The following is a 19,695-nucleotide window of genomic DNA, read 5'->3' as shown; positions in this document are numbered from 1 at the left end:
CTACTACTTCGTTGTTGTTTTTATAACCTATAGACCAGTGATATATTTAGTCTCTATAATAATTATCGCTATTCGTTTCTAATTAGAACACGTGATTCATATTTTAGTAGCAAAAAATATATAATTTCTAGCTGGCTCGCTATTTAGCTTTTAACTTAAACTTTTATAATTTAAAAATATTCCAAAATAGTTTTATATTATTATATTCCCACTCCTTATTCAAAATGCTGTTACTAACATCAAGTATGAAGGGAGAGCTTGAAGAAGGATTGTCTCTATACTTGATGAGAAAGTCGAATCGATCGGTCCTTGTCCACCCAAGAAATTGAATGAAGAGGATATTACAACGTGGATTAGAATACATTCAAATAGAATAAATAGCCAAGTAGACTACAAAGTTAGATTCTCTTTTCGAATTTTTTATTCTTTAGTTTCCAAATTATTTATATTTATCTAAAATGCCCTTAATTAACAATATAAGCATTTATTTATTGCTATGTATATATTTTATTGTTAAATGCATTTATCTAAAATCATTTCCATGGCTTTCATTAATTTCCACAGCACTTAGTCAGAGCATCGAAAAGTCGAGCACTTTTATCCTTTCGACTATTGCTTGATGTTGTTGTTTCTGTTGGTTTGCTGTTGCTGCTTCTATAGAACTGAGGGTTACATTTCCGTGTTTGTTTATTCAAACGGAAGCAAAGTCGTTCTGTTATAACGCCAGAGTAGCACAGGAAGAGCAACAGCAGCCGTCGCCTAACCCTAACGCTAGGCCTAACCCTCACCCCAAGCATTACCCTCTCTCCCAATGCACCCTTTTGGCAGCTGAAATTTCTGTGCATTGCCATATCCTTCTACAACGCCTTGTCGTTGTTATTCCTAATGCTGTAGCGCTTGTTGTTGTTCTTGCTGTTGCTGTTGCTATTCCTGTTGTTGTCGTTTGCTGTGCTCATGCAGGCGATCAAAGCTCAAGGCAATTAATCATTTTGTTTGCTCTTTACACCCATTTATTCAGCCTGAACGCCCAAAAGCACGCAACTTTCGGGCAAGCAACCGCCTGATGGACATGGCTAGCTAAAAGGGTAGGTAAGTACATTCAAACACACTTATATACATGTATGTGTATATATGCATGTTTATTTGTAAGTAGTGTTTGTTGTGTGTGCCCCAAAAATGTTCGATAAGAAAGCTTGGAGTATATGCGCGCCTACACTACACTCAGAAAAATATGCTCAAACTAATGTTCAAAAAGTCTTTATGTAATTATGTTTTTGAATATTGAATACAAGTTTCTGCCACGAACGTTTATGGTTCCCATAAGCCATTATACTTTCGATCGAAAACGTTAATAGATTATTGACGATGTTACATCATAGACTCTAGGTGTATGGCCTTTGTTTATAAGGAAGCCTTGTGGAAATGATGAGCAAAGGCAGTCATTGCGACCCAGAGACAACCGGGAGAAGAGTAGCCCCACTTCCCTTTCTCGACCTACTGCACCCTAGGGTTTGACAGTCTTATAACAAATGCATGGAGGCTTACTCCTTCTCCAGATCCATGAGGTTGGCTACCAAGAGGACAACCATGTCAGATCCCTAGTCTTCCTGTCTGAAATTTGCAAAGCTCACATTTTTTGTATATATCAATCAATTTTATTTTTAGTTTTTTAAATTTTTTTAGTCCTGTACTGTAAGTCCGGTAAGTCCCTATTAAAATAGAAATAAAATTTACAAATTGTGATTTTCAAAATGCAATTCAGCAGAATATCTAAAAAGTTTTTAGGTTTATTGTAACGGTCTCAGATTAAAATGGCACTGACTTTCAACAATATTCAGGATAAAATGCTAGAACCCTTTATGTTTCATTTGTCACTTAAAAGTATGCATACATTTAATAGTTACTTATTTCATGAAATGGCTTCGAATTGTACGAATTTTCTGCAGTCTTCCGCTTCTTTACTTGATGTTTTTCCAAGTGTAGCCTCCCTAATGGACCACTACAAGTATATGGCAGTCATTCGCTTGACATTCACATTCGCATCGACATCGGCATCTGGGCACATCAATCCCGACATTTTAGCCACAGCTAAGCAAAATGTACGCTCATTTCGCTGTCGCAAACAAAAATCGAAAGGCACACACACACATTTACGCACAGTTCTTCATCTTTGGCATATCAAGCAATTTGAAACCGTTAGCCCCAATCCCGAATCTCAACATCTTCCTCTTCCATTCATACAATCGCTGTCCAAGTGAACGACCGACCGACAGAGCAAGTTGCTGACTTTTGGACGTTTCTCGTGGGCGTGTGCATGCTTTTTACACTAATGGGGGCGTGGCATGCCATTCGTGATGCCATAATGAGCTCAATTCTCAAAGAATGTTGTTGCCCCCAAACTGTTAGCCTCCTCGCCCCTTCCTATTCTTTCTGGTGCTTCTGCTTCTGCTGCTGTAGGCGTCTGAGTTGTTGCTGCCGTTTGGAAAATGGCGTCAATGGCGTCAATTATTTCATTGTCGTGCTCATCGTGGCAGTCTCTGTGTTTGTTGTTCTTGTTTCTGCCATTGCTGTTGTCGTGTAACTGATGACGTTGCTGTTTGTTTCGTTAAAACTTTCTGCTGATTTCGCGTTAACGTTTTTGATGGCAATTTTTTCAGTGATTGGTCTGCTCTGTGACTGCTCCTGTTTCTGTTTTGTTGTTGTTGTTGTTGTATTGCTGTCGATGGTGTGACTGACCCCAACCCGAACCTTAGCTCCTTGTTTGACAAATTTGACAGCTTGCAACTTAATAAGCACACACAACTTGCCAACGAATGCAGGGCATGACAGTGGATTGATTTGTGAGACGCCTTTAGTAAAATAGTTTGAGTTACGACCACATGTGTTACCCTCGCATCTAATAAGAGTAGGAGATCTGCTCTAGAAATAATTTAATTTTATTGCAACTTATTAAGAGAACTTAAATAATAAGGAGAAACCGAACCAATTTGCTTAAAAAACTGCTTGCAATTGAAGGCTTCCAAAAATTTGTATATTGTGCTATCATTATGTTTGTAATGAAAACTTTTGTATTCAGAATTAGAATGAACAACTAAATGTTAATTATAGCAACAAGTTTACCAAAAACTTACATACTTACAATTTCTTCAACAACAAGCAAAAGAATCAAACCGACCTACCCACAGGTCATTGCTTGGTTATCTCTCATATCAACAACCCCACAGCAGATGACAAATGCAGGGAATGCGATCGAAACGCTGGAACATCTCCTCTGTCACTGGCCAGATAAAGTGTTTAGAGTAACAAATACGACTTGCCAACTAAAAGAGGCTACACTGTTGGCTTCCCTAAACACAACTGGATACTGACGATTTAATAAATCAGTCTCCAAGATGTTCTTCACTAAATGGCATCACATATGCCCAACTTGTGCATATATTTCAAATTTAAAATATGTTTCCAAATATATGTTGTTATTACTTTAAGAGGATAATAGAATTATTTAATGATGAACTTTATATGTCCCGAAATGATATTAAAAATTACTTAATTTTCAAGCAGTTATTCGAAAAATAAATAGTTAAACAGGTTTTGTTACTTGCATCATGGGATGTATAATACTTGTATAATATTAAACTGCTTATGTAAATACAAAATTCAAAAGTTAGGAAAAAGTTGGTAGAAATTCCAAGAAGTTACTGAAATTAATTTGAAATGTCAACAATTAGTCTTTCGCATATAGGAACTAATATACAAGAACTTGTTATATTTTAATTTTTACGGTTCTGGGAAGGGTCTTTAAACTAGGTGCATTAAAATTGTCAAGATTTCTCATCTACTTTTGTAAAGATATTTTCCATACTATAATATTCAGAAGTTATGAAAAAGTCGACAGAAATTATAAGAAGTTACACAAATTAATTAATGAAAGAAAATAAAAGTATATAGTAATACACGAACTAATATACAAGAACTTGGTATATTTGAGTTTTACGGTTCTGGGAAGGGTCTCTAAACTAGGTGCATCAAAATTGTCAAGATTTCTCATCAACTTTGTATAAGATAATTTCCATTCACTTTTCTATTATTTGATTGGTAAGGAAACTATCTATCTCAACTCAATATATTTTGTGGAAACATGTACGATGTCTATATTAAAATCTATCATCTTATCATCTTCGAAGCTGAATGAATCTTTTATGAAGACGCCTGCAAGGGCATTCCTCACTGAAAGTCTTAATTTTAAGACACTTGGGATAACCCCATATGCACCCCATATCCGTGCAGCATTTCATTATTTGTTGCGTGCTTGAAAGAAAAAGAGAAAAACTGTCACATTTCAGCTCGCATTTTTATTTATTACATTTATTATGAGAAATTTTGTATGCGCATACAAGTGTTGAAACGCCATAAAAGCGCGATGCCAGGCAGCAGGCAGCAATCATCCTCTCCCCGCTTCGCACATGAATATGCGCACCTTTTCTTTTGCATTTTTTTTTTTTGCCCCGTATTGGGTGTGTGTGCGAAATTCGCATAATTTTACACACGAAGTAATTTCGCAACACCCCAGCAGACACAGCAATACCCATACGCACGCACACACACACACACACACACTCATAACTCACACACTTGAAACTCCTTTTGAATTTTCACACCAATTTTTCAACTCGACAAACCCGCGTAGTATGAAAAAAAAGGTACAAAAAATAGAATAAATAAAAAGCACGGCGAATGGGAAAAAAGTAAAGTGTGGCCATATATGAGAAAGAAAGCGCACAGATACAACGGATACATAGTCGAAAAAAAGTGGCGCACATTTATGCCGAAAAAGACCCCAACTGCAGGGGATTGCAACCGGGCTAGGGGTAGAAGGGGGATGGAGAGGGGGCCAGCTATCAGCGACGGCCCGTAGGAAACGCACGCTGATGTGCGAGAAAAACACATCCGCTTGTCTGAGCGCAGCAGCATCACCAACCAGCCCCCAATCACCCTCACAATCTCAACCTTCGTCCACTGCCATGCGTTCGTTGGTTCGTTCGTCCGTTTGTCTGCCCGCCCGCCCGGCTGGCTGGCTGGCTGTCTGTCCGTTCATTCGTCTGTTAGCCCAATTTGAATGCGCTGGCGCATATATCATTCCAGTTGACAGGACAATTCTCTTATCTGCGCAAAGCCAACACAACAGCCACAGCCACAGCCAGCCAGCCACATAGTCAGACACTACAGCTGTAGCTACAGCTTGCAGCTCCAGCCCAGCTCCAGCTCCTCATCCAACCGGGCAGGCAACCAGGCAGGCAACCAGCCAGTCAACCAGTCAGTCAACCAACGGCTTTGCATGGTTCATGTCCAGGCTAGACGAGAACCGCGCCAATGGCCAGCGCAATGCATGCCACATCTGTCCGTCCCTCGGTATATTGTTGAATGAATATTAAAAAAAAATCTCATCACAGACTCCTCATATTTCACATTTCGCTGAAGCAGGCGCTTTAACTTCGTGCACAACTTTAACTTTTTGATAGAGTCCGCAGAGTGTTTGGGTGTGTGTGTGTGTGTTGGAACATCTACAACAAATCTCTCGCATGTCACAACAGTCATCTATTAGTGTTGCGTACGTGTGACCCATTTATCAACCAGTTAGACGATGCAAAGACAATCAAAATTAACGCAGGGAGGCGACAACGGTCCGGTCAATCACATCATGCCTATAAAGCTAACCACAATCGAACTTGACTACAATGAACGCCTTATACATAAGGAAAACGGCTTCAGCCAAATGCATATATCCGGTATATTAAACTGGCAGATTTTTACATTACATGTGTAATGCTGCTTAAATATATCCGGTAAATGAATCTATGTCTCAGTTGTTGTCTCAGTTTTTACGGCTTTTGTATACATCTGCTACCTACGATTTAAAAAATATTATTTGTAAGAAATTGATTTAATAACTGAAGAATTTGCAAGTGAAATTTGAATGCATTCGTACAGCAGATAGTTAACATATTTTAATAAAAATTGTCTGACCGGATCCAATCATAACATGCGCCCTGCAACAAAAAAATAGAAAAGATATTTTCTCATCAGCTACAGGAATTAGAAATGAAAGAACCTGAACCAAAATTATTCAATGATTTAATTATGTATTAATTCTCGCGCGGAAGTGCGGAAGTGGAGGTTAGGCTATTTTATATTTGTAAAAATGTATTGTTACGGTGCTAATCTGAATGCACGACTTCAATGCTTTGATTAAACAGAAAAAAATTAATTATGTTACTTTGGTGGAAAGTAACTTACATTTCTGTTTTCACTATTGTACTATATATCGATGAAAACTTTATTCTTATTTCACACAAGAAAATAATTACACTTTCTTCACAACTCTGCTAAATATAATAAGACTTTACTCCTAGTTTAAGCTGTATTTGTATTTTTCTATAAGTTCAATTAGAGTTGTTCTAAATAATAAAATTTTGTTAAAAACAAAAATGGGGAGATTTCGAGAATGAACAAAAAAATTGCACGCCTCTTGCAATTTGCCGAAAAAGGATCGGTACTGATATCTGAGTATTCCTCCACGTCTCCAAAAGAAAATGCTGATGCTTAGGAACCCAAAAAGAAGCATATAAATAAAATATTACTATAGTACAAGTATAGTATTTTTTGTCGTGCTCAAACACTGAAGAGAAGTGGAATTAAATGCCACTGTCCTCCTCCTGTTAAGGTAGCGAGTAGTTCTATCGAATTACAACTGTGCTACGATTGTGCGTCTGTGTGCGTTTGTAATTTGGACAAGCTGTTGTCGTCGTTGTCATTAAAAAGCCATTTCGCCCATATATCAAACAGGCAGCCAGCCCCTGTCCACGCCCACGCCCACATACGCACCCCCTCAGCCACGATGCCTGGCCAGCATATAAATTACTTTATGATATTGTTTTGAACCTGCGCGACAAATAATATTGTCAGCCATGAAGCTGGAGGACAAACGTCAGCTGGCAGCGTCAAAAATTGAAAATCGTTCTTGCTGTTGTTGTAATTGCTGTTGTTGTTATTATTGTTGTTGTTGTTGTTGTTGTTGTAGCTACTGCTTGAGTTGTAACTGAGATTTCTTTGTTTGAGCGTGCGAGCTCGCCCTCAAAGCGCTTTAACCGCACTTATGGCCCATTTGAATATCCTGCCCAAGCACAGCCACCGGCAATAAAAATGTCAACGGCAACTGTCACACATTCTGCTCCACGCTTATCAGTATTTGTCTGTGTATGCGTGTGTGTGTGTGTGTATGTGTATGTGCGAGTGTGTGTGGCGTCAGTGTCAATTCAATTTTATTTTCATTGTGTCATAACAATAACATAAAATTAAAATAACATAAAAAGGAAATTGTTTGTGCAAAAAGGAAAAACAGAATACAGCAGGCCGAAAGGATGTGCGCAGCGACAATTTGCCTGGCATGACTGAAGTCTAAAGTCTCTCTGTCTCTCTGTCTCTGCCTGCGATGACAGACTGTGTATGTGGGCTGCTGGCTGCCAGCAGCAAATCAACACGGCGTAAAATCGTCTGCACTATTGTTATTATCCTTGTTACATTTTTGTAAGGCTTAAAAGGCAGCAACAGCAGCAGCAGCGGCAAAAATCTGGCATAAACAGACACAACACACAAACAACGTAAAGCAAACGGAAACGGAAACGCATCAGCGTAACGGAAGTCAAAAAGTCGTCACATAACAATGATGCGTACTCTCCCCGCACCATCCCAGCTTAAAGTTGTAGATAAAAAATAAAAGCACATTTCAGCGATGCCGTTTTTTGTACCCTTTCGTAGAGCATAACTACTTAGTCATGGTCTTTAGAAAATATTGAACAAAGAGTCTCTGACAATGTTGATGGTGGAATCGCAATGGCCTTAAATCCCCCTATCAGCTACAGTGAAGTGCATTACTATAAGACTATAGTAGTTTTTGAACTTTGCACAAACTGGAACTATGTTCTTCATCACAATATATAGTATCTGACAACTATTCAAAAATATTGGAATTTTCTATATGGCCCAAATATTTAGACTAAAAAGTATATAAAAAACTAACATTTTGTATTGAATTGCTATGAAAAATATCATATTATAATAATAATATAACAAGTTATACAATAATTACTCTGGAATTCTAAAACATTAATATTTATTTATTCATTTCTGGCAAAAGACTATCTATTTAATAACATGGAAACATACAAAAATAATAATAAGTTTTATTCAAATAAAATTTAAAATTACAAAAATTCTAAAAAAAAAGAGTACAGTATTAAATCAATTATCGTATTAGCAGTAAATATGTGTTATGAATATAAGAATGTATACAATATATACTTTCCGCTTGCTACTCCCCACTTCTCTCCGGAGAGATTTATAAATTGAAGAATAAATCGCACTGTCTAATTCCTATCCAATACTGGTACATATATAGGATTTCAGTTTGGTTTTGGCATATCACTGAAATGAAAGGTTAGTTTCAGCAAATTATAGATATTTAAAAAGTGTACCTGTATTTATATCAGAAAACAGGTTCGACTTTTTGACACGCTGTGTTGTTATAAGCTGAAGTTTTGGTCCTACAAAATAAAGCTATAAGAAATAAAATTATAGGTAAACCAAAATATAAAATCATAATCATTAGTTTTAATAGTTTAATTAAAACATTGGTCTTGTAAATCAAAAATAAGATTAATTCTTTTAAAACTTCTAGAGAAAAGAAACTTCTTTTTTATTAATTCCCAAAATTAATATTTTATATAAACTACCTCTTGATATTCTTCAATTATTATTGATTTCTATAACTTTTATTACAAAAATTATTTTTATAAATATAATTCACCCATTAGCCATAAGATTAACACTATTGATCAAACAGTATTAATTTGTTTAGATATAGATTATTTGACTTTTTCTTTAATTATGCAATATCCAGTCACTAATCTTAATCAGCACTTCATTTTTAAAGTAAGCAAGACTATTCTCGTAGTAAAAAGTACCCTATTGGACTGGAAGACAATGAAAAATTACGACGACGTTAGAGGACAGTCGATTGCTATCTGATTTTGTGGGAACTATCGTTCCAGGCAGAACAGGGAGCTCATAAAACATATACCCTTAGTTACCCATAAGTGGCTAATCTGCTCGCCTAGCTGACATGCCAATTGGAATTTCAAAGAGTATATGCATAACCTTCATGCTGCCAATAGGAGCGCTTTTTCTTTTCTCGCGTTTTTTTGTTTTGTTTTTTGCAATTTCGATGTGTTTTTTGTGAGCTTTGCTTGGCTTGAATGACGTAACAACATTTATGGCGTAAAGTAAGTAACGTAATAATGTCGCCAGCAGTTACAAAACAAGCACAGAAAACAACAACAACAGCGGCAGCAACAACAACAAAATAATAGCGACAAGCAACATTTGGAAGCGCCGAACACTGACAATGGGTCTACCAGACTGGCCCCCACTTTTCTGTCAGTTCCTCTTGTCATTTTTGGCTGGCTGCGCATCGTTTGCCGCTTGTTTTTGTTGGTTCTGTTGTTGCTTTCATTGTTATTGTTGCCATTGCCTTTTTGCCGTTGTCAGGAATTCATTTGGAAAATTAATAAAAATAAAAAATGTACGCAACAGAAGCGCGAGAAGGGGGGCTACGAATATTGGATACTGGAGCACAAATGTAGGTGCTGCTACCCCTCATGCGTTTGACAGTTATTTTTATGACCCCGAACGGGTTGCTCGACTTGAAGTGAGAACTTAAAGCGTATGTGGTTGTAAGATAAACAATTTCTACTAAACATGGGACACTGGAGTGTTGAGAATGCGTGAAAGTAGAGTTCAAGTAATTTGTTATTACATTCTTTTGTGGCGGAAAATGTTTGCAAATTAATTACTTATTTATGTAATTCGTGTATCAGCAATTTACACTTCTATAAACATTTTCATCAACATTTTTCGATCACACATTAAAGAATTGAGTCATCAAATAGAATAAGAGGATCAGAAGTAAGAGCAAGTTTTTACATAACTACTGACTTAATATAATAACTAACAAAAAGTATAGTTATGGAAACAATAAACAGAAATAGAATTACAGTTTCTTGGGTAAAGAATACCATTTGTAAAAATTAGTATTATTTAAAGAATCGATGTCAGACAGCACTTCGTATAAAAACCGAAACACAAATGCAACATACTATTCTTACTAATACTTCAACTCACAAGAAAATATAAGTTTTATGATACGAAGCCTATGCAGAATAAGTTAAGTGAAATGTCGGATTAAAAACATCAAACACTTGAGAAAGATCAGGAAGAAATGAAAACAAAAGAACTCAACAAAGTTTCTTTTTAGTACGCGTATCTAATCTACTGGAACCTGTTTCGTTATCAGACGAAGAGTAAGATAATAAGGTTTCCACTCTCCATTCTAAATATGTGTTGACTTTGATTTTTTTTTTCCATTTTTGAGATGAGGAATGTTCTGAGATTAAGTAATAAGTTTCTTAAAGTTGTCGTTATTGCACTATTTTTCCCCTACACATGAAAAAATTTGTCTTTATTAGAATTTCCATTATTACTTTTTATTTTTTTTTATTCAATATCAGCTCTTTACCTACTTCTCATAGAAATCAGTTATATTTTTGTACAAATTTAAATGTGATTCTTAAATAAAGTATATTTCTATAAACCCAAAACGTTTGCAAAATTGAACCTTTATTAAGGACAAATGTCAATTTTCTAATAATATAAATGTTTGTATATTATTCAGTATGCCTATCAATTAAATTCCCCAACCAATTGTCGCAGTCTGCTGCCTCTCCCGCTTCCAAAGAACGCTGCACAAAAACATGTCATTAATGTCAACAATCCGATAACCACAATTTCCCTAAGCACCCACAGCCACACCCCCACAAAACAGAATGCCAAACAAACAATTCAACAAATTTTTTTTTTTTACTAACACTCAGGCAGTAGAATACAACACAGCCAAGGCAATTTTTCAATTTTCAATTCACTTTATTACAATACAATTCGATTAGAAATGCTTTGCTTTGAAATAATAAATTAAATTTCTTTGAAATGGGGAGCATCGCAACCATTGCCAATGCCATTAACACTCGATCTAAGCCATGAAGGAGAACCGCCGCCGCACAATATATATAGAAAATATATGCGAGTAAACGAGTATATTTGTGTGTTGTGTTTGTATTTCCCGCGTAATCTATCCGAGACGGCCCGCTTCAGTATCCTGGGGTGCAAAAGGTTGCAAAATTGCACGACTGTTGGGGAATTCCTACGGAAACGGGCTGGAAAAAAAGTGCGTGCCGCCGAATCAATTTCCGCCAAATGCAAAACCCATAGCGTAATTTCATCAGTTGGGCCCAGGAAGGGAGAACTGGAACTTGCTTAAAATAACAAAATTACTTTCAGCGCGTTTCGGGCTGCATGATGAAAAGCGAGAGCAGTAGCAATAATAACGTTGCCAGTTTTCCTTCTAAGTATTTCTTTTTTTCTTGTTGTTGTTTTTGTTGTTGTTATTTTACCGCTTAGCATTGACAACCATTAATCATGGGCGCCTGTCAAGGCGTGCTAAGGCTGCCGGGCGGGACGGGGCGGGGGTAGCTCTGCTGCAATTCTTTTAAAGCTTGCCCTTTTACATACTAATGCCCAAGTCATGCCTATTGAGCGACGGCCACGCCCAGCTGCGAAATTGACAACCAACTAAGTGCAGAGCACTGTGTATTATTGTGTGTGTGTGTGTGTGCGAGTGGGTGAGTTTGCGAGTGTGTTAGTGTGGTGTAGCGTCTCGCAAACGTGACACATGACACTTGGAGCTGGTCGAGGCCGTTGGCTATGTCGATGTCATTGTTGTTGTTCTTGCCATTGTACATGTCGAGGCGAAGGCGTAGACGGCAGCAGGTTGCGTATACTGTCATTAGACGTGGTCCGTTTGCCACGCCCGTGCTGTTGCAAATTGGCACACACACGCACACACTCACACACACGCACACACCCACAATGTCAGGCAGCAGTGGACGCCATGTTGTCATGTCAAAGGCGTGCTTAACCAGAGGAATGGGCAGCGGTGCAGTACCAGACCCAAACCCAGACCCAGGCCCAGGCACAGGCACAGACTCTCGTTCGTTAGTGTGATGTCGACTCATGTTGATGCCAAGTCAAAGTTCAATGCAAAAGCCAAATTCAAATTTCAAATTGCAGCACGTAAGATGCTCTGCGAATGTACACTAGTCACCAAAAGTAAGCTGCCCCACACAAACATAACGAAATTCTTCCTGATCAATTTTCTAATAAAATGTATAGCTCCTAACATTGAAGAAACTCCAGAGCCACATCATACTCACTATCAAACTATTTCATTTAATTAAACCCTTGTCTGCTAATACCTCGCCCTATAATAATACTAATGATGAGGAAAAACATTATATTGCCTTAATTTTATGTTTAGTTATCTTTTATTAATAAAATAAATACAGCAAAAGAGCATAGAGACAAGATCTTGAAATTCATCCTCATACCACAAGAAAAAATCTTGTTCCACCAAATTAGACCTTGATAATAAAATAGTTAAAATGTATGGAAAAACACTCCACAAATATTTCAAAATATAAAAAAGAATTCAAATGCTTATATGTTAATGTTAATACATACATATAAAATACCTTATTTATTTTCTAGAAATTTTTGCGCTTGACAAAAATTACGTTCTATTTATAGAACCACCTCAACGCAGAAATCATAAAATAAATGTAGACTATAAAAACACTTGTGTTTACACATCACGTACTCGTAAATAGCAGAAGAATAATTCTACAAACCTATAGACTTGCAAATGTAATCTTTATGTATCTCATTTAAATTTCTCTGCCAAAATGGAGAACAAACTGGAAGTATTGCAAACTAAATTGCAAACTAAATTGCAAGCTCAATTTTAAAAGGTCTACTAAAAATTTTTCAAACAAGCATTGCAGCAGTTTAATTGCACACAGTACCATTATCTAATAAATAACTAAATTATATAAAAATAAAAAATATTATAAAATAAAAACAGAACCTAAAAAAAAAAAAGAAAATTGTCGCTTATCTCCCCGACGGGGAATTGAACCCCGGTCTCCCGCGTGACAGGCGGGGATACTAACCACTATACTATCGAGGATGTTGAGCACGGGTTGCTTGGAAGATTTTGTAAGCACCGCAGTAGTTTTTGCAGAACAACGTATTTGTCGATAAATTGTTGATATTTTCAAGGCAACTATTTAAGTTTATTTTTATAGCCGCTGCGTTGCAATGCTGTAATGTGTAAGCTTATGGGTTAAAATTCTGTTAAAACTCAACACCTGAATACGTACAGTACAGAAAATTAGGAAAATAAATAAATATAAGTATTTATATATGTACCTACTTTACTGATGTACAAGTATGTAAGTACACTGGAAACTAACCAACTAATAATCTTTAGAATCTTAAAATCGATTGCCAGTAATACTATTAGGACTATAGTATATAGGACTTCCATAACATGTCAGCCAAAGCACTGCACTTAAGCTTATTAACACACTTTTAGCTGTCAGTGTAGGGTGGTTGTGTAGGTGTATGCGTGCATGTGTCATATGTCTAATTGTTCACTTTATGGCATGCGTGTCATAAAGTGCATGAGCCGCCCCCAAAAGCATGCAATGCCTTTTGCAAAACATGCAACTAGCGTGCACCAACAGCAACAGTAACAGTAACAGCAGCAGCAGTAGCAGTAGCAACAACAAAATTGGGAATTTGTAGAGAAGACATTGATTTGTGCGCCATTTGACATGAATTTTCAATTTGGGTTTTGCAACTCGTAGATAACAGCTGGCAGGACTTTAAAACTTAGGGGCTGGCTATGCAATGGCACGAATAAAAAATTGCGAAAATGAAATCAGACGAGTCCTGACTGAGTGCAAGGCGTCTCACTGCGCCTCTTCCAATGCAATAATGAATTCCATTTATTTTGTTTGTCTGCACTATCGCAATCGTGTTCACTTATGCAATGCATTTCGTTAGCAAAGTTGAAACACCCGACACCACACCCTTTCACCACTCGCTGCGCCGCTTTGCCAATTTAAAGAAACGTGACAGAATCGTCCTGCGCCCCGTCCACGATAAAACTTTATGCACTGCAGGCTGCAGCATTGACATTTCAAGTGCTCTGGCCCCTGCTGTTCAAAAGCTGCTCCTGTTGCTGCTCCTGCTCCTACCGTCTAGTGAAGCAAATACAGCAAATGAAACAAGTGGCAAAGGGGCCAAGGCACGGAAGTGCCATCAGAAGAGTTTTAATAATGCACAAGACGATAGCATGGCGGCATCCAAAGGGGCAAGAAGGCAGACAGGCAGTCAGGCAGGCACCATCCAAGTCCAACTAAAGTAGCATAAAGTGCAGGACATACGAGCCACCACGGCAGCAGCGAGCACAGATAAGACGACTTCTGTCCAAGTGAGGCAATGGAAAAATAAAGGAAAGGAAATGTACCAAATAAACACTCGACCGACTTGCCAAGAGAAGGGAGGTGGGCAACAAAAAGAATGGAAATGCAATGCAACTTTGTCTATGCTCAATGTCAAAATGAATGCTTGTGAATTATTTATGTATGCCAGTGCACTTATTTGTTGTCTGATAACAAAATAGACGAAGCAATAGTAGAAGGACGGAACAACAACGGCTCAAAATGAGGCAAACTTTAGAAATGGCTGTGTTGCCAGCAGAGTATTCAAGCATAGATGGCGCTATCTTAAATTTTCTAGAAAGTACGCAGCATAGTTCTGGGCTGAGAATAAAAATTTGAAAACGGGCGCCGATCTACTCGAATACAAGTAAACGAGCCTATGCGTGTCTGTGTGCAGTAAAAAGAACAACAGCTGCTTGGGAAGAGATTAAAAATGAATCAATCAAAATCCATTTAAGCTACAATATTAAGCCAAACGAGTAGCCTTCAAGACTTTACATAAGAATTGTATGCTATTACGGATAAAAAAAAATTTATTGGTAATTTTAAAAAACAAATATAATTGTTATTGTTTACTATATATTTACTATATTTTTGAAGTTCGCTTTTTCTCAATGGCTCGCTTGCTGCTTATATGTAATACTTGTAAATTTGAATCAATCTGCTTTTATATTTCCATCCATATAAAAAATTTAGTTTTTAGTCAATACTCACAGTTCTACTTAAAAATTGTTTCGTAGTAGGTATTTTTATTTTAAAACCTATTCTGTTAATTACAAGTTATAATGTATAATAAATTTGAATCAATTGGCTTTTATTTTTCCATCCATATAAAAAATTTAGTTTTTAGTCAATATTCTCAGTTCTACATAAAATTCGTTTTGTAGTAAGTATTTTTAATTTCAAAACTATTATGTTAAATAAAGTCCCCAGAAGAATAAAACTATAATAAATTTGAATCAATCTGCTTTTATATTTCCATCCATATAAAAAATTCAGTTTTTAGTCAATATTCTCAGTTCTACATAAAATTCGTTTCGTAGTAAGTATTTTTAATTTCGAACCTATTCTGTTATATAAAAGTGCCCAGAAGAATGCAACTTGTATATAAAAAACTGAAAACTGCTCAAAGTTATGTTTTTTGCGTTAAAGACAGACCATAAAATCGGTTTGAGGCCATGTCAGAGCCATGCCACAGCCAAAGTGTTGTTCCAAGTACTCTTCACTTCAACAACGGCTCTGTCGTAATTTTGGGGTAGCCAAGGAAAATCGACAAAAATTGTCTTTCAAGTGGCGCTTTTACTGCTAACTTTGATGTGGTGTAATGTGGTCTGGAGTGGCCATTGAGCTCAGCTACAACAATAACAGCAATGACAGCATACGTGCACTCAAATCTTGAGGGGCGTGCGAGCAGCAAGCCAGTCTTTTCTCCAGCAAGTCAAGTACTGCAAAGATGCTATTTGACAAATCATCATGATGGCTCAAGTAGTGTTGCAATGAAAAATATTTCTCATAGAAATCGATATACTTCTTCAGAATAGCGTGCACTGTAGTCCAAATTTTGTGCTGTTTCGACTGGTTCCCCATAAAATCACATTCGAAATTAAATATCAAATCAATTTTAGGCTAATATTAGCTGTGAATACACACAACACACTTTTAAAAACATGACTTATATTTAGGAGTAAAACTGCATTTATTCTTGTCGTGTTCATTTATTATTATTGTGAAAATGTGTGCTTACTTCTCCCGCTCCACAAATTTGAAATTAAATGGTATATTTGGCTTGACAAAGAATTGAGCCTTGAACGCGTTCTCAATGGGATAATTAAAGCCGATGTCAAAGTTACGCACCAGACGCGCCACGGCGATCTCCAATATCATATCCACAATACGTTTTCCTGCACATGAACGCGGTCCGAATCCAAATGGCAGATACATGAATGGCGATGCAATATCGCCAACTAGATTGGCGCTTTCGTTGCGCAACCAACGCTCTGGGAGAAATTCGCGAACCCGCGGGACAAACTCTTCGGAATTTGCCACCTGGATGTTGGCCGCTATGCCGACATCTGTGCCGGCCACAACACGATATCCACTCAGAACCACATCGTGTGGCATGCGGCGCAATGTGCCTGGTCCAACTGGATAGAGACGTATGCCTTCTTTGATGCAAGCGCGCAAATAAGGCAAGTTCTGCATGTTGTCCATGGTTAGTGGAGCGTCCTTTGAGGGCAACACGTTCTGCAACTCTTCCAGGAGACGCGCCTGCTTACTCGGATTCTTGGCCAGCAATAACAAAATACCGCTGAGCGAGACAACCGTCTGTAACAAAATTAAGAAAAACATTCAAATACTGGATATTCGGTTACACAATGCCGAATTCGGAAGTTTTCTAACTCACCGGATCTGTGCCAGCAAACAGTAGATCCATCGCTACAATGATGGCTGTTCTACGATCGTGTCGTAATAGTTTCTCCAACAAACTCTTCTCCAAATCTGCGTCATTAGTGACTTGACTATCTTTAGCAGTTGATTCGATGCGATTAATAGCTTCCTCAATATTCTTAATGCAAATATCGGTAATGGTGTCTAGGGATCGCATCATTAGCTTAAACTTTGGAATAGGCACATATTTCCAAATTGCTGGCAGCATATCTAACTCAAAACCAATTTCAATAATATTTTCCAATGCCTTGATCATCTGCTTAGCCTCCTCGCTTTCCCGTTGTGCTCCCAAAAGTCCTAAATGCGTGTTCAGCGCGACCGAACCTATAGATTCCAATACCAAGCGTCGGATATCCTCGGCAAAATCGTCGGGCATCTCCAAAGTATTCGGATCACGAATATTGCGTATTCTGAAAAGAGCAACCATGTCTACAAAAAGCTTTGTTTGTATTCCATTTCGCAACCTACCTCTGCAGAAATTCATTGTTCACTTGCAACAGATTTTTAATGTATAATCTGGCATTGCGAGGCTGCAACAAAATCGGATTCACGGCCGTGCGCATTTTGCCCCACTCTGGTCCATTACTATTCAAAAATATGTAGAATCGTATAGTGAAGGAGTCTAAGAAATAGAACCAATTACCCGGAAACTAAGCCGTCATCTGCACCAAACACATCACGTCTGTGCACAGTCTTGTAATAGGTGAAGGTTTCGAAACTACGCCTATATGGCCATTGTCCTTCATTACGGAAAATTATCTCGTAGTCCTTGGGATTCATGGTAAGAACCACTTCATTGGATGCAATGGAAGGCAGACGAAAGATTTCACCATGACGGCGAGCCAAGTCCATAAACATTTCAAATACTGGTTTGCCGCGATATCGACCTGCAATGGTGTTCCCACAGTATGGTACGTTATCATTTTATAGCCATTGAGAGAGAGAGAGAGAGCAGCAGAGAGCATTAGGCGTGTGCCTCTGGAAAAGCTCTCGACTAGTACTCACCGCCTGGCAAAAAAGCTCTGATCATTTCCAATTTGCTGGGTCCCGGCAACTCTGCAAAAGGCTTGGCCTGCTCCAATGCCACGGAAGGCACGGGCTCCAAAACCTGACCAGCCTAAAATCCCAACAATTCACTGGAAATATTGAAATATTGGCAACAATATGAGCTTACCTTTGTATTGACTGCTCGCACACTCAACCGAGCGCAGAACCGCCTCTGCACGTATAACTGCCTACACAACATGTTGGCTACTAATTATCAATTTCTACATTCTATTAAATTTATTCATTCTATCAGCGTCATGCGAAAGCTTTTCTAAGCTTTTACCCGCTCTGTGAGCGGTCTTTTGATTAATTCGGAATGTATTTTTTCATTTCTGCTTTGCTTTCCCATTCATAACAAACTATCTCCGTAAATTAATTGTTGAGAGAATTTAATAATTGGTAAACATTTTGAAAACTTTGAGAAGCAAGCTTTCGCTTCTGATTTGTAGAGGTTAATAGTCCACCGATATAAAATCGCTAAGATAATACTTTCTATATGTATGTGCTAAGATTAAATGTAAATTGTATTTTAATTTGAAATGGGCAATAAAATGTTAATATTCTATTTGAATTAAGTATTCGTTTGGGAAGGAATAACGTAGACTTTGTCCGTTTAGTTGCCTACACAGCATGTTGGCTACTAATTCTCAATTCTTCAAGTCTAATCTATAATCTCCAAAATTGGACGAACAAGCTTTGACTCACTCAGCGTTGAATAATATTTGTGTCATTTCTGCTCTCTTGATATTCTTCGACTGTCTACCTTAAGAAGAGAATTGCCTAAGGAATTGCCAGAGCCGTGATTGCTTAACGACATAGACAATATTTAGAAAGAAATTAAATTGGTAAAAGCTGGAAGATAATCATTTTATAAATAACTTGTAGTATTTACAGTAAACCAGTTTGAAAGTTTGTCACTTTTATATTGCGAAGCACAGTATGATATCGTCCATAATATTCTTACAAGTTATCCTATTTGGAAATTCATTTGTTGGAAAAAAAATTAAAAAATACAACAGAGCTAACGAAGGGAGGTAATACAATAATTTGTTTACTTTTAAACCAGTCTGGACATATGACATTCACCTCTGAGGTACGGCCAAGGTATACAACATTTCAGTTTCGCAAAGATTTCAAAATAAAGCACTGAGTATAGTCTCCAAGCTCATCCGTTTATCCATAATACGATACAATACCATAATAACATTCATCATAAACTTGGTGTCTACTTGACAATAGTACCACCAACAGAAAACTACAAAGACTCCACTCTTTAAGATTAGATGGAAAAGGTATGTAATAGCTAACATATTTCCTACACAGAAAAATTGTTTCTAGCATATTAAAAGCTCCCATTTTTCTAAAGAAAATGACTTTTAAGAGAGAAATTACGGCACATTTCAAACACATTCAGATAAACATACCTTGAAATATACAAAATTATTTATTGATGTATTCCCTATGAAATTTTAATGGCAGCTAATGTCATTTATTGAAGGATTCAACATATTTCCTCACAAATCGAAACTCAAATGTTATATCAGCAATATTTTTTCCTGTACAAAAACGCGTTTAGTAAGCAATTGCCAAATACTTATGTACATGAATGGCGTTGCAAAGTCTTCAACCAGATCGGCGTTCTCATATCACAAGCAACGCTGATATTCCAAGATTTTCTAGCGAAGCT

General features: G+C 37.3%; 1 protein-coding gene and 1 non-coding gene across 2 annotated transcripts; both read right to left on the bottom strand.

Annotated features, from left to right (window-relative positions):
* Nucleotides 1-13,120: 13,120 nt before the first annotated feature.
* On the bottom strand, nucleotides 13,121-13,192 carry Trnad-guc. Its single transcript has one exon. It is a non-coding gene; the product is annotated as a tRNA-Asp (tRNA).
* A 3,020-nt stretch (nucleotides 13,193-16,212) lies between these two features.
* On the bottom strand, nucleotides 16,213-18,207 carry LOC115620974 (probable cytochrome P450 12e1, mitochondrial). Its single transcript, XM_030514495.1, has 6 exons — nucleotides 18,136-18,207; nucleotides 17,967-18,078; nucleotides 17,605-17,848; nucleotides 17,430-17,546; nucleotides 16,918-17,371; nucleotides 16,213-16,838 (listed from the first exon to the last, which is right to left on the bottom strand). The coding sequence occupies exons 1-6, from the start codon at nucleotides 18,205-18,207 to the stop codon at nucleotides 16,254-16,256; spliced, it is 1,584 nt and encodes a 527-aa protein (XP_030370355.1). The 3' UTR covers nucleotides 16,213-16,253.
* Nucleotides 18,208-19,695: the final 1,488 nt, after the last annotated feature.

Source organism: Scaptodrosophila lebanonensis, unplaced genomic scaffold (genome assembly GCF_003285725.1).
Source record: "Scaptodrosophila lebanonensis strain 11010-0011.00,11010-0021.00 unplaced genomic scaffold, SlebRS2 tig00000024-arrow-pilon, whole genome shotgun sequence".
Lineage (NCBI taxonomy): Eukaryota > Metazoa > Arthropoda > Insecta > Diptera > Drosophilidae > Scaptodrosophila > Scaptodrosophila lebanonensis.
The sequence above is the reverse complement of the archived record's forward strand: the minus strand, read 5'-3'. Positions and strand labels throughout refer to the sequence as shown.

Bases quoted from the DNA above. Each gene is read 5' to 3' on its own strand.
- LOC115620974 (XM_030514495.1), bottom strand. From the start codon at position 18,207: ATGTTGTGTAGGCAGTTATACGTGCAGAGGCGGTTCTGCGCTCGGTTG. The intron at 17,849-17,966 runs GTGAGTACTAGT...ACACCATTGCAG, and splicing joins CAGAGCTTTTTTGCCAGGCG to GTCGATATCGCGGCAAACCA. The intron at 17,372-17,429 runs GTAGGTTGCGAA...TGCTCTTTTCAG, and splicing joins AACAATGAATTTCTGCAGAG to AATACGCAATATTCGTGATC.